Source organism: Macaca mulatta, chromosome 12 (genome assembly GCF_049350105.2).
Source record: "Macaca mulatta isolate MMU2019108-1 chromosome 12, T2T-MMU8v2.0, whole genome shotgun sequence".
NCBI classification, from domain to species: domain Eukaryota; kingdom Metazoa; phylum Chordata; class Mammalia; order Primates; family Cercopithecidae; genus Macaca; species Macaca mulatta.
In genome coordinates, this window is record NC_133417.1 from 106,414,004 (window position 1) to 106,430,276 (window position 16,273).

General features: G+C 40.5%; 1 protein-coding gene across 1 annotated transcript in view; it reads right to left on the reverse strand.

Annotated features, from left to right (window-relative positions):
- Nucleotides 1-16,273, reverse strand: part of FLACC1 (flagellum associated containing coiled-coil domains 1) — a 63,274-nt gene that overhangs the window by 14,041 nt on the left and 32,960 nt on the right. The window contains exon 10 of the mRNA XM_001097906.5: nt 1,254-1,353. Coding sequence (XP_001097906.1) covers nt 1,254-1,353 — 100 coding nt within the window. The remainder of the gene's footprint in view (nt 1-1,253; nt 1,354-16,273) is intronic.

Here is a 16,273-nt window from a genome sequence, read left to right on the forward strand (position 1 = left end):
CCAGCAATAAAATTCATCCTGTACTTAGTGCTGGGGTAGAGGTAGGCTTCAACTTAGTGTTCAGACACTAAGGCAACTCAGTGGGGAAAGGAAAGTATTTTTAAAGAATGATGCCGGGACAACTGCAAGGAAACCTGCCAGTAGAGCCCCAGTATCAAACAGGAGGAAGGAGGGGCGAAGGGAAACAGATTTCTTCAGTGTTGCAATTCTGGGGAAGGACAGGGAGTGTCTGGTCTGACAGGGTAAGCCTCTGAATGAGCTGGATGGTGAGCAGCTAAATTCTGGTCTTCCAAAACTGGTGGTTACATCTTTACTTAGACTTTAGAAACATGGGAAGAGAGTCGTTATGAGTAGCTAGAATCTGGGATATGACTTGGGTTCTATTGCACTAAAATTCTAGGTAAAGCCCCAAACAGAAGCAGCTCCCCATCCCGTTCCCCAGCCTTACTCCAGGGTCTTCACATTACTTTCTGGCAGTCCAGAGTGCCTACCAGAATGTGAATTAATTTTCCCATGTAGTATCTGCATTTAAATGAGTAATTTGTTAAAATCAACTAAATCTGAAATGAATGTGGTTGGCGTGGAATGCAGAATAGGTCTGTAGAGGTCCCACTCCTACCTCGACTAGTCTTCTAGGCCTGGAGTAGTCTCCACAAATTCTCTTCTTTTTTCCTTTTATGAACAAGTTCAATGGAGATCGGGGGTACACCTATAGAGTACTTTGTATGATGCAAGCTCTGTGTTGTTGGAAATATTAAAAATATTTACCAAGTGTGAATTCCTTCTGGAAGATGTGGGAATATAGAAGCTCTTAGTATAATGGATTGTGTTGTTCCTATCTGCCCCCCACCCACATTCGAGTGAACATTTCACATTCTAATTAAAGAACTCTTGGAACTTTGAGTTCATCTGTTTCTAGATAATAAGTCTGCACTCCCTACAGGGATTCTAGCATTTGTTCCAGCCATCATGGGCAAACTTGGACCTAATGAGTTTCAGAAGGTATAGGCTTAGACTCTCTTAGATCAGATGCCTGAACTTCAAAAAAGACCCTACCCTTGTTGTCATTTTGCTTTCATGAAAACTCTGGGCACCTTCCATTCAGGTATCTAGCATGTGGCCCATCATCCTTGGTAAGCCCAAGGCCACCTTCCTCAAGTCAAGACCAGACTTCATGGCAGTTTTTTAATGCATTTGTCATTAAAAAAAAAAAAAAAAAAAAAAAAAAAAAAAGCTAGAGTTTCTGTACTCACTTTGCTGTAGCAGGATATTTTCTCGCTCCAACTTCTCATCCTTCTTCCATTTTGCCTTCTGTTTTGACCACTTCTCTTCCATTTCATCATAAATACTGTCCTGGGGAGGTACAAAGGCATCATGAAGAAAAGAGTCCTAAAATGAAGGTGATCTGGAGAGGCTGTAAAACTCAACTCAGGGAGGACTTCTCTTGGCACTGCACAGTGGCCAGGGCCCAGCACCATGTTCTGTGTATCTTCCCTTACCTGGGGCCCTCACTGAGTGGGTCCTCCATGGGTGACTAGTGGGAAGTAAATTCCAGCCCAGCCCAACAGAGAGCTTGTGGAACCCAAAGGTCAAGGGCAAACTATGCACAGTGTTTTCCCCACTAGAACTGAGCTTCCTTTGAAGACAGGTAGAGTTCTCCATGTTGAAGAATCATATGTCAGTTCCCCCTGAATCACAAATCCCTCTTCAATAGCACAAGAAGAAAGGAGGCCGGGCGCAGTGGCTCACACCTGTAATCCTAGCACTTTGGAGGGCAGAGGCATGCAGATCACGAGGTCAAGAGGTCGAGACCATCCTGGCCAACATGGTGAAATCCCATCTCTACTAAAAATACAAAAATTAGCTGGACATGGTGGCACGCACCTGTAGTCCCAACTACTTGGGAGGCTGAGGCAGAAGAATCGCTTGAACCTAGGAGGCAGAGGTTGCAGTGAGCCGAGATCATGCCACTGCACCAGCCTGTTGACAGAATGAGACTCTGTCTCAAAAAAAAAAAAGAAGAAGAAGAAAGGAAATGCCTAGTTAATTTGAACACTTAAAAAATAAGGGGATGTTTTTCAGAGAATGTCTGCTTTTTTTTCAGCAAATCTAACTTTCTTTTGTGGTTGAGGTTAAATAAGCCTAATCCAATACCAATACTGTTGCTTGGCTCAGACTTCATGAACATGGAACCCTAGAAGGGGGAAGACCCTGGACCTGGATGCTGCTCGCAGGGTCCAAGGATGCTGACTGCCTTCTTTTTCAGGTTAGCAGAAGGATTCACACCTGACCTATTCTATTTACCACTCACACATGTTAGGCTGTTCTCTATGATGTTTTCCCTGAATATACCAAGGAGTATCTTAAAAAATGAGTTTTAGACACAGGCTCAAAACTGAAACTGTAAGTGTTAAATAGAACTCCAGGTACTGGTGTTTAACTTTTGATAGAGTGACCAAGTGTCCTTTTCTGTCTGACACTTAGGGGTTTCCTGGGACTCTGGACTCTCAGTGCTAAAACCTGGAAAGTCTCAGGCAAACTAGAACTAGTTGGTCACTATACTTCACAATTAAATAGGAAGAAGGCTTGAGTCTTCAGTCCTTTCCCACCCCGCTGGCCATCTCTTAACTCTCTTCATCTACCTAGAAAGAATCATGCCCTAACTTTATTTTCCTAGGCCTTCATCAAATGAGCTGATTAAATGGATGGGTTTTATTCTAAGATGATGTGAGCACTCCATGCTTTGCTTTTGGCAGTGCGGAGTGATACATTCTTTTTGGATGGCAATTTGGCCAAATATATTAAAGGGCTTAAAAATGTTCATTCCAAAACAAGAACAAACTAACCTCAAAGCTAGGAGAAGAAAAGAAATAACTAAGATCAGAACAGAACTGAATGGAATCAAGATTCAAAAATCCATACAAAGAACCAATGAAACAAAAAGTTGGATCTTTGAAAGGATGTGCAAGACCAATAGCGTGCTAGCTACATTAACAAAGAAAAAAAGGATGATCCAAATAAGCACATTCAGAAAGGACAAACGTGACATTAAAACCAATCCCACAGAAATACAAAAGTTCCTCAGAGACCACCATGAACATCTGTATGCATACAAACAAGAAAATCTACAGGAAATGGATAAATTTCTGGAAATACAACCTCCAAAGATTGAATCAAGAAGCAACTGAAACCCCAAATAGACAATATTGAGTTTTGAAATTGAATCAGTAATAAAAAAACCTAACACACACACACACAAAAACAAATTCTGGGACCAGAAAGATTCACAGCCAAAATCTACCAGAAGTACAAAGAAGAGCTGGTACCAATTCTACTGAAACTATTCCAAAAAAATGAGGAAGAGGGACTCCTCCCTAACTTATTCTATGAAGCCAGCATTATCCTGATACCAAAACCTGGCAAAGACAAAAAAAGAAACTACAGGCCTACAGGCCAACATCCTTATGAAGATAGACTGAAAAAATGCTCAACAAAATACTTGCAAACTGAATCCAGCTACACATGAAAAAGTTAATTCATGGTCAGGCATCGTGGCTCATACCTGTGATCCCAGCACTATGGAAGGTTGAGTCAGGAGAATTGCTTGAGCCCAGGAGTTTGAGCAACATGATGAGACCCCATCTCTACAGAAAAAATAAAAAATAGCTCTATGTAGTAGTCCCAGCTCTTTAGGAGGCTGAGGTGTGAGGATCACTCCAGCCCAGGAGGTTGAGGCTTCAGTGAGCTGTGATTGTGCCACTGCCCTCCAACCCATGTGACAGAATAAGACACTGTCTCAAAAAAAAAAAAAAAAAAGTTAATTCACCATGATCAAGTAGTCTTCATTCTCACAATGCAAGGTTGGTTCAACATATGTGGATCCATAAATGTGATTCACCACATAAACAGAGTTAGAAAGAAAACCCATATGATCATCTCAATAGACATGGAAAAAACCTTTGATAAAATCCAACATCCCTTCATGATAAAAACTCTCAGCAAATTAGGTTATCAAAAAAACATACTTCAAAATAATAAGAACCATCTATGACAAACCCACAGCCAACATCCTACTGAATGGGTAAAAGCTGGAAGCATTCCCCTTGAGAACTAGCACAAGACAAGGATGCCCACTCTCACCACTCCTATTCAACATAGCACTGGAAGTACTAGCCAGAGCCATTAGTCAAGAGAAAGAAATAAAAGGCATTCAAATAGGAAAAGAAGAAGTCAAATTTTTTTTCTGTTCACTGATAATATAATTCCATACCTAGAAAACTCTAAAGAATCTGTCAAAATGCTCCTGGAACTGATAACAAGTTCAGTAAAGTTTCAGGATACAAAATCAATGAACAAAAAATCAATAGCATTTCTATACACCAATAATGTCCAAGCTGAGAGTCAAATCAAGAATGTAATCCCATTCAAAACAGACACAAAAAGAATAAAATACCTAAAAATACAGCTAACCAAGGAGGTAAAAGGAGAACTACAAAATGCTGCTGAAAGAAATCAGAGACAACACAAACAAATGGAAAAACATTCCATGCTGATGGATTGGAAGAGTCAATATCATTAAGATGGCCACACTGCTTAAAGCAATTAAGAGATTAAATGCTATTCCTGTCAAACTACCAGCATCATTTTTCACAAAATTAGAAAAAATTATTGTAAAATTCATATGGAACAAAAAAGAGCCTAAATAGCCAAAGCAATCCTAGGCAAAAAGAACAAAGCTGAAGGCATCTCATTAACTGACTTCAAACTATACTATTAATACAAGGCTACAGAGATGGTGGACGGGAGGCAGGACTAGATTGCAGCTCCCACTCGGATGGACAGAGCAGCATGTGGTCTTGCATCATGAACTTTTGCTCCAGAACTACTGCAGGAATAATTCAGGAAAGTCAAGAGAATCCACAGGCCCTCTGAAGGAAGTAGATTGCTCCTGCAGGACCCGGGAGATGCCCCAAATACTGTCAGTGTCCAAACTGTGGAAGTAGGAAAGGGGGATTGTTCACCTCCAAACACACAACCTTACTGGGGAACCTGAAGGTCTAGATCATGAGAGAAGGTTCTGACCTTTTCTGGAGCTGAGTCAATTTAGAGAACCAAGTGAAATACAGGGTTAGAGGAAGTAGTGGGAAAAGCCCTGTGGGCTCTCTGGGTTCCCAGGGAAGCCATTTCTGACTTGTCTCACAGGGCTACCTGGGGAGGACTGCCAGAGGAACTCGGAAAAGATCACAGGTAGAAGGAAAACTCCAGCTGAACTTTGTAACAATTCCAACTGAATAGGAAATCTCCTGGCCAGAATTTGGGGGAAGGCATGAATCTGGTGTGCAGACCCCACAGGCAGGGAAACACAAAAGCACTAGTTGCTGGAGGCTGGTAGCCTGGGGCAAGTTCTCGGCCCTGTTTGCCCACTGCCTGGAGACAGACTTGGTGCTACTGGGTTGGGGGCATAGTGCAAGTAAGATCAATCTTCTGGGTTTCATGAAAGCTGGGTGAAGTCTGTGACTCCCAGTTTTCCCCCACTTCCCTGACAACCTGCATGACACAGCAGAGGTAGCCATAATCCTCCTGGGAACATAATTCCATTTACCTGGGAACCACACCTCCATCCCCCATAGCAGCTGCAGCAAGACCCGCCCAAGGAGAGTCTGAGCTCAGACATGCCTAGCCCTGTCCCGACCTGATGGTCCTTTCCTACCCACCCTGGTAGCTGAAGACAAAGGGCATATACTCTTGGGAGTTCTAGGGCCCCACCAACAACCTGATCCTCCCCATACTACTACAGCTGGTGCTCTCTTGAAAGTGCCACCTCCTGGCAGGAGGCCAACCAGCACAAAAGCAGTGCATTAAATGACCAAAACTAAGCAACCTCACAGAGTCCATCTCACTCCCCTGCTACCCCTACCAGAGCAGGTGCTGGTATCCACAGCTGAGAGACCCACAGATGGTTCACATCACAGGACTCTATGCAGACAACCCCCAGTACCAGCCTGGAACCTAGTAGGCCTGCTGGGTGTCTAGATCCTAAAAAGAGATAACAATCACTACAGCTTGAGGTCTCAGGAAGCCACATCCCTAGGAAAAGGGGTAGAGTACTACATCAAGAGAACACCTCATAGGACAAAAGAATTTGAACAACAGCCTTGAGGCCTAGACCTTCCTTCTGACAGAACCTACCCAAATGAGAAGGAACCAGAAAACCAACTCTGGTAATATGACAAAACAAGGTTCTTTAACATCCCCCACAAAATCACATTAGCTCACCAGCAGTGGATCTAAACCAAGAAGAAACCCCTGATCTACCTGAAAAAGAATTCAGAAGGTCAGTTATTAAGCTCATCAAGGAGGCACCAGAGAAAGGCAAAGACCAATTTAAGGAAATCAAATAAATGATACGAGAAATGAGGGGATAAATCTTCAATGAAATAGCATAAATAAAAAACAATAAAAACTTTAGGAAACAATGGATGCACTTATAGAAATTCAAAATGCTCTGGAAAGTCTCAGCAATAGAATCGAACAAGCAGAAAAAAGAAATTCAGAGCCTGAAGACAAGGTTTTTGAATTAACCCCATCCAACAAAGGCAAAGAAAAAACAATACTAAAATATGAACAAAGCCTCCAAGAAGTCTAGGATTATGTTAAATGAGCAAACCTAAAAATAATTGGTGTTCCTGAGGAAGAAGAGAAATCTAAAAGTTTGGAAACATATTTGGGCAATAATTGAGGGAAACTACCCCACCCTTGTTAGAGACCTAGATATCCAAATACAAGAAGCTCAAAGAACACCTGGGAAATTCATCACAAAAAGATCATAGCCTAGGCGCATTGTCATCAGATTATCTAAAGTTAAGACGAAGGAAAGAATCTTAAGAGCTGTGAGGCAAAAGCACCAGGTAACCTGTAAAGGAAAACCTATCAGACTAACAGCAGATTTCTCAGCAGAAACCTTATAAGCAAGAAAGGATTGGGGCCCTATCTTCAATCTCCTTAAACAAAACAATTACCAGCCAAGAATTTTGTATCCAGCAAAACTAAGCTTCATAAATGAAGGAAAGATACAGTCTTTTTCAGACAAGCAAATGCTAAAAGAATTTGCCACTACCAAAGCAACACTACAAAAGCTGCTAAAAGGAGCTCCAAATCTTGAAACAAATCCTGGAAACACACCAAAACAGAACCTCTTTAAAGCATAAATCTCACAGGACCTATAATATAAAACAAACAAACAAACAAAACACACACACACACACAAAAACACAAAAACAAAATTAAAAAAACCATACACACAGAAAACCAAGGTATACAGGCAACAAATATTACAATGAATGGAATGGTACCTCACGTCTCAATACTAACATTGAATATAAATGGCCTAAATGCTCTACTTCAAAGCTACAGAATTGCAGAATGGGTAAGAATTCACCAATCAACTATCTGCTGCCTTCAGGAGACTCACCTAACACATAAGAACTCACATAAACTTAAGGTAAAGGGGTGGAAAAAGACATTCCATGCAAATGGACACCAAAAGTGAGCAGGAGTAGCTATTCTTATGTCAGACAAAACAAACTTTAAAGCAACAGCAGTCAAAAAAGACAAAGAGGGACATTATATAATGGTAAAAGGCCTTGTCCAACAGGAAAATATCACAGTCCTAAATATATATGCACCTAACACTGGAGCTCCCAAATTTATAAAACAATTACTCCTAGACCTAAAAAATGAGATAGACAGCAACACAATAATAGTGGGGGACTTCATTACTCCACTGACAGCACTAGACAGATCAACAAGACAAAGTTAACAAATAAACAATGGATTTAAAATATACCCTGGAACAAATGGATTTAAGAGATATTTATAGAACATTCTATCCAACAACCACAGAATATACATTCTATTCAACAGCACATGCAACTTTCTCCAAGATAGACCATATGATAGGCCACAAAACAACCCTCAATAAATTTAAAATTGAAATTATTTCAAGCACTCTCTCAGACCACAGTGGAATAAAACTGGCAATCAACTTCAAAAGGAATGTTCAAAACCATGCAAATACATGGAAATTAAGTAACTTGCTCCTGAATGAGTATTGGGTCAACAATGAAACCAATAAGGAAATTAAAAAAAAATTCTTCAAACTGAAAGACAACAGTGACATAAAACCTATCAAAACCTCTGGGATACAGCAAAGGCAGTGCAAAGAGGAAAGCTAATAGTCCTAAACACTTATATCAAAAAGTCTGAAAGAGCAAAAAGAGACAACCTAAAGTCACACCTCAAGGAACTAGAGAAGCAGGAACAAACCAAACACAAACCCAACAGAAGAAAGGAAATAACCAAGATCAGAGCAGAACTGAATGAAATCAAACAAACTAACAAACAAATAAAAAATACAAAGGATACATGAAACAAAAAGCTGGTTCTTTGAAAAGATAAATAAAATTGATAGATCATTAGCAAGATTAACCAAGAAGAGAAAAAAATCCACATACGCTTAATTAGAAATGAAAAGGGAGATATTACAACTGACACCACAAAGTACAAGAGATCATTCAAGGATACTATGAACACCTTTATGCACATAAACTAGAAAACCTAGAGGAGATGGATAAATTCCTGGAAAGATACAACCCTCCTAGCTTAAATCAGGAAGAATTAGATACTCTGAACAGACCAATAACAAGCAGTGAGATTGGAATGATAATAAAAAAATTACCAACAAAAAAAAAGTACAGAACCAAATGGATTCAAGCAGAATTCCACCAGACATTCAAAGAAGGATTGGTACCAATCCCATTGACACTATTCCACAAAACAGAGAAAGAGGAAATCTTCCCTAAATCATTCTATGAAGCCAGTATCATACTAAAACCAGGAAAAGACATAACCAAAAAAGAAAACTACAGACCAATATCCTTGATGAACATAGATGCAAAAATCCTTAACAAAATACTGGCTAACTGAATCCAACAACCTATCAAAAAGACAATCCACCACAATCAAGTGGGTTTCATACCAGGGATTTAAGCTTAATATACTCAAGTCAATAAATGTGATACACAACATAAAAAGAATGAAAAATCACATGATCATTTCAATAGATGCAGAAAAAGCATTTGACAAAATTCAGCATTGCTTTATGATTACAACTCTCAGCAAAATTGGCACATGAGGGCCATACCTTGTAATAAAAGCCATCTATGACAAACCCACAGCCAACACCATACTGAATGGGGAAAAGTTGGAAGCACTCCCACTGAGGACTGGAACAAGACAAGGATGCCCACTCTCACCACTCCTCTTCAAGATAGTACTGGAAATCCTAGCCAGAGCAATCAGACAAGAGAAATAAAGGGCACCCAAATCAGTAAAGAGGAAGTCAAACTGTTGCTGTTTGCTGATGATATAATTGTATACCTACAAAACCCTAAAGGTTCCTCCAAAAAGCTCCTAGAACTGATAAAAGAATTCAGTAAAGTTTCCAGATACAAAATTAATATGCACAAATCAGTAGCTCTGCTATACACTGACAGTGACTAAGTTGAAAATCAAATCAAGAACTCAACCCCTTTTACAATAGCTGCAACAGAAAAATAAAATTTTTAGGAATATACCTAACCAAGGAGGTGCAAGACCTCTACAAGGAAAACTATAAAACACTGCTGAAAGAAATCATAGATGACACAAACAAATGGAAACACATCCCCTGCACATTGATGGGTAGAATCAATATTGTGAAAAAGATCATACTGCCAAAAGCAATCTACAAATTTAACGCAATTCCCATCAAAATACCACATTGTTTTTCACAGAACTAGAAAAAAAAATCCTAAAATTCATATGGAACCAAAAAAGAGCCCACATAGCCAAAGCAAGATGAAGCAAAGCAAAACAAAACAAACAAACAAAAAATCAAAAAACAAAAAACCCAGCAAATCTGGAGACATCACATTACCTGATTTCAAACTATATTATATGGCCATAGTCACCAAAACAGCATGGTACTACTATAAATAAAAGCACATAGACCAATGGAATAGAATAGTGAACTCAGAAATAAACCCAAATACTTACAGCCAACTGATCTTTGACTAAGCAAACAAAAATATAAAGTGGGGAAAGGACACCTTATTCAACAAATGGTGCTGGGATAATTGGCTAGCCACATGTAGAAGAATGAAACTGGATTCTCATCTCTCACCTTACACAAAAATCAACGCAAGATGGATCAAGCACTTAAATCTAAGACCTGAAAATATAAAAATTCTAGAAGATAACATCAGAAAAACCCTTCTAGACATTGGTTTAGGCAAGGATTTTGTGACCAAGAACCCAAAAGCAAATGCAATAAAAGCAAAGATAAATGGCTGGGACTTAATTAAACTAAAGAGCTTTTGCATGGCAAAAGGAACAGTCAACAGGGCAAACAGACAACCCACAGAGTGGGAGAAAATCTTCACACTCTATACATCTGACAAAGGACTAATATCCAGAATCTACTAAAACAAATTAGCAAGAAAAAAACCAAATAACCCATCAAAAAGTGGGCTAAGGACATGAATAGACAATTCTGAAAAGAAGATATACAATTAGCCAACAAACATATGAAAAAGTGCTCAACATCACTAATGATCAGGGAAATACAAATCAAAACCACAATGACATACCACCTTACTCCTACAAGAATGGCCATAATAAAAAAAAAAATAGATGTTGGCATGGATGTGTACATAGTAGTTGTACTATGGAAAGCAACATAGAGATTCCTTAAAGAACTAAAAGTAGAACTACCATTTGATCCAGCAATTCCACTACTGGGTATCTACCCAGAGGAAAAGAAGTCATTACATGAAAAAGATACTTACACACGCATGTTTATAGCAGCATAATTCACAATAACAAAAATGTGGAACCAACCCAAATGTCCATCAATCAATGAGTGAATAAAAGAACTGTGGTGTGTGCATGTGTGTGTGTGTGTGTGTGTGTGTGTGTGTGTATATATATATATATATATATATATATATAAAATGGAATACTACTCAGCCATAAAAAAGGAATGAATTAATGCCATTCAACACAACTTGGATGAGATTGGAGACTTATTCTAAGTGAAGTAACTCAGGAATGGAAAACCAAACATCGTATGTTCTCACTCATAAGTGAGAACTAAGCTATGAGGATGCAAAGGCATAAGAATAACACAATGGATTTTGAGGACTCAGGGGAAAGAGTGGGAAGGGGGTGAGGGCTAAACGACTACAAATTGAGTGCAGTGTATACTGCTCGGGTGATGGGTGCATCAAAATCTCACAAATCACCACTAAAGTACTTACTCATGTAACCAAACACCACCTGCTCCCCAATAACCAATGGAAATAAAAAAAAATTGAAAAAAAAAATAAGGCTACAGTAACCAAAACAGCTTGGTACTGATACAAAGACAGATACATAGACCAATGGAATAGAATAGCAAACTCAGAAATAAAGCTGCACACCTACAACCATCTGATCTTCAACAAAGTAGACAAAAACAAGTGGTGGGGAAAGAGTTCCCTATTCATAAATCATGCTGGGATAGCTGACTAGCCATATGCAGAACAATAAAACTGGACCCCTACCTTTCACCATATACAAAAATCAACTCAAGATGGATTAAAGATTTAAACGTAAGACCTCAAACTCTAAGAATCCTAGAAGAAAACCTAGGAAACACCATTCTGGACATTGGCCTTGGGAAAGAATTTATGACTAAGTCCTCAAAGCAACTGCAACAAAAACAAAAATTGACAAGTGGGACCTAATTAAACTAAAGAGCTTCTGCACAGTAAAAAACAAAAAAACAAAAAAACAAAAAAACCCCCAAACTATCAACAAAGTAAACAGGCAATCTACAAAGAAGGAGAAAATATTCACAAACTATGCATCTGACAAATGTCTAATATCCAGAATCTATAAGTAACTTAAACACTTGAACAAGCAAAAAACAACCCCATTAAAAAGTGGGCAAAAGACATGAACAGACACTTCTCAAAAGAAGACAGAAGTTTGTTTGTGTTTTTCCAAAATGGCAGATTAGAGGCATTGCTAGCATACTTCTCCCACTTGGAAAAACAAAATAGTTGTAGAGATTCACACTGAACTTTTTTCAAGAAGCAATGCAGAAACTGAATAGGAAAACCAAAGGAATCTATAGACCCTTTGAAGGAAGCAGAAGGCTGCAGGTTACACTGTGATTCAGGTGAAGGACTGTGAGTTCCCAGAGTGTGAAAGGGAAGACTCACTCTGCATTACTCCTGGAATACACACCCCCACTGGGGACCCTGAAAGTCCAGACCATGGGAGAAAGCCCTAACCCTACTCAGCACAGGAACTGACTTGGGGAGGGATGTGGAATATAAAAGTGGGAGCAGTGGCAGGAAGATTCTTGCATGCACTCCCAGATTCCAGCATGGACAGAGGTAAGCCATTTCTTACTGTTCCTCACAGGGAACCCTGTGGAGGACAACTAAAAAGTTTGGGCAGTGGTTGCAGGTTGAAAGAAGTCTCCAACTGGGGTTCATGATATAACGTTAGGTGGGGATGAACTCCCTTGGCCAGGGCCAGGGTAGAGGAGAGTGAAAAGTGGGCTGCAGCCATGAGTGCAAGAGCTGCCAGTGTAGAACAAGGTGCCTGGCTTTGCAGTGGACAGGGAGGGGCTTGGCCTGAAAGCTATGGTTGCTATCTCTGCAGGGAACGTATATGACTCGGGACAGTTGCAAGTTCTGAGTGCAGGCTAACTGGAACTTAGCTTGCTGCTGCCAGTGGAACACGGTGGGAGTGCATCTGTCTTTCCAAGTGCATGGGATCTGTGTGGGGCTCACAGCCACCTGCTTCTCCCCACTCCGCACAAATTCTTCTGTGCGGCAAATGCAGCAACACTGCCTTTTGGAACATTAACCCAGTGGCCTGAGAACCACTCCTGCCCCTTGACACCCACAGGGGCTGCTGCTTGCCCTGCACAGGGAGACTCAGAGCACAAACCCACCTGAACCAACCCTCATCTGGCTTTGCCCTGTCACCTGCCCTGGTAGTTTAACACAAAGGACAGAAACTCTTGGGAGCTTTATAGCCCCACTCATTGCCTGAGAAACCAGAGTAACCCCTCTGGACAACATAAAGCAAGCAAAAATCCTATTGCTACTATTGCAGCTGGTTCTCTTTTGCAAGCCATTATAGCATCTCCTGGTAGAATAACAATGTGCCCAGGAAGAAGATGGCTGTGTAATCTCAGCTATTACCACTGCCTGCACCACTCTGGCTAACCAGGAGGTCCTGAGTTTGTCCACAGGACCAGTTCATTACTACTAAAACCAGTGTTCGAGAAAGCCAACACACTAAGGCTATCAATAACCAAGGACTCTCACAGAGTCTATTACCCTGCCACGCCCATTAGAGCTGGTGCTGCTACCCACTGTTGGGAGACTTGAGGAGAGGTTACATCACTGGATCCCTTGCAGATATTCCCTAGCACCAGCTCAGAGTGTGGTACCTTCACTGGGCAGCTAGACCCAGAGACCCTGTTCCCTTAGGAGTGGGATCCCCCTGATCCTAGGGGAACAGGGAGTGCACCCCATCAAGAGAACACCCTGTGGGACAAAATAATCCAGATAGCAGGACTTGAGAACCAGATCTTTCTACTGGTGGGAAGTTTTTTCCAGCTGAGCTGGGCTTAGCAGGAAAAGTCTTCAGCTCTAACCCAACAGACAGACAACCCTGGTGTGTGTGAAGGGTTCTGGAGAAGGGGATATATCCCCCCAACCCATTGTCTACCACTGCAGGCACAGTTGGGGCTTCTCCCATAGGAGCTCAGTGTGAGTGCCACTATAGACAGCCTTTCTGGAAGACATCAGGGTGACTGCATCCCCATAGGAGAGGCACCCTCCAGGTTCAGGCTTGTATGAGAGACAGTCACAATTTCTCTCTATCTGGAACATCAAAATTCCTGCAGATGAAAAGAGGTGCCTACCTGATTGGAAAAGCTGAGCACTGAAACAGGAATGTTTCTGAGAGGGAGAACTTTCCTGCTAACCTGGCAGGGGAGCTGAGGTGGCTCCAATCCTCACTCCCAGTAAGACCTCAGTGCAACTCACTCCTCCAGCTACCTCTGTCAAGGCTGAGACCTCTGCCCATCATTGGGTATTGCATTTACCCACGTGCTTTAGCCACAGCTGATTCCTACCCAGGGACACCTCCCCTACCAGCCTGAAGCTGGAACCATCAAACTAGCAAATAAAATACTGGAGAAAAGTTCGGGCGCAGTGGCTTATGCCTGTAATCCTAACACTTTGGGAGGCTGAGGCGGGTGGATCACTTGAGGTCAAGGGTTCGAGACCAGCCTGGCCAACGTGGTGAAACCCTGTCTCTACTAAAAATACAAAAATTAGCTGGGTGTGGTGGTGGGTGCCTATAATCCCAGCTACTCGGGAGGCTGAGGCACAAGAATTGCTTGAACCCAGGAGGCAGAGATTGCAGTGAGATCATGTCATTGCACTCCAGTCTGGGCGACAGAGTGAGACTCAGCCTCAAAAACAAAAAACAAACAAACAAACAAAAAACTGTCAAAAATAAATAAATGAAGTGCATGCCATGGGGGAATGAGATAAACTTTAAGACACCTCTATCATTATAGCCCCATAGGAGACAGTGATCTTGCTAATATACCAGGCACAATGCTACTACAACCAGCATCTGAGAAAGCCACATGTAAAAACTCTCTCTAACCAAGGAAATATTACAGAGTCTTCACCCCCGAAAGCACCAAGAACCAAATTAGGCATTAATATGATAAACATTAAAGTCACATCCTTAAGTGGAAAAAAGAAATTGAAAAACAAACAAAAAAAGAAACACAGTCAAATCAAACATAAATTCAAGGATAATTAGAAGAAATAATCTACCCAAATGAGGAGGAACCAGAAAGGTAACTCTGGTAATATGACAAAACAAGGTTCTATAACACCACCAAAAGATAACACTAGCTCTCCAGCAATGGATCCAAAGCAAGATGAACTCTTTAAAATACCAGATAAAGAATTCAGAAGATCAATTATTAAGCTACTCAAGGAGATTTCAGAGAAAGATGAAAACTATTATAAAGAAATGTAAAAAGTGGTTCAGGATATGAATGAAAATTTTTCTAGAGAGATAGATATTATCAAGAAAAATCAATAAGAATTTCTGGAAATGAAAGACACATTTAGGGAATTACAAAATGCAGTAGAAAGCTTTAACAATAGACTAGAACAAGTAGAAGAAAGAATTTCAGAGCTTGAAGACAGGTTTTTAAATTAACCCAATCAGAAAAAAATAAAGAAAAAAGAATCAAAAGAAATGAACAAAGTCTCCAAGAAATATGGGATTATGTTAAATAGCCAAACCTAAGAATAATTGGTGTTCCAGAGGGAGAAGAGAAAATAATAAGTCTGGAAAACTTTTGTGAGGGAATAATTGAGGAAAACCTTTCTGGCCTGGCTAGAGATCTAGAAATCCAAATCCAAGAAGCTCAAAGAACTCCTGGGAAATTAATTGCAAAAAGATCTTCACTAAGGCATATAGTCATCAGGCTATCTAAAGTCAACGTGAAGGAAATAATTCTAAGAGCAGCAAGACAAAAGCATCAGGTAAGCTATAAAGGAAAACCTATCAGAACAACAGCAGACTTCTCAGCAGAAACCTTACAAGCCAGAAGGTATCGGGGTCTTATCTTCACTCTCCTTAAACAGAAAAACTGTCAGCCAAGAATTTTGTATCCTGTAAAACTAGGTTTTATAATTGAAGGAGAAATAAAATCATTTTCAGATAAACAAATGCTGAGGGAATTTGTCACTAGCAAACCAACACTATGAGAAATGCTACCAGCCTGGCCACATGGCGAAACCCTGTCTCTACTAAAAAATACAAAACAACAACAACAACAACAACAAACTCGGGAGGCTGAGGCATGAAAATCTCTTTAACCCAGGGGGCAGAGGTTGCAGTGAGCCAAGATTGCACCATTGCACTCCAGCCTGGGCAACAGAGCCAGACTCTGTCAGAAAAAAAAGAAAAGAAAAGAAAAGAAAAGAAAAGAAAAGAAAAAGAAAGAGAGAGAGAGAGAAAGAAAGAAAGAAAGAAGGGAGGGAGGGAGGGAGGGAAGGAAAGGAAAGGAAAGGAAAGGAAAGGAAGGTAGGCAGGCTAAAAGGAGTTTTAAACATTGAAACAAAAGCCCAAT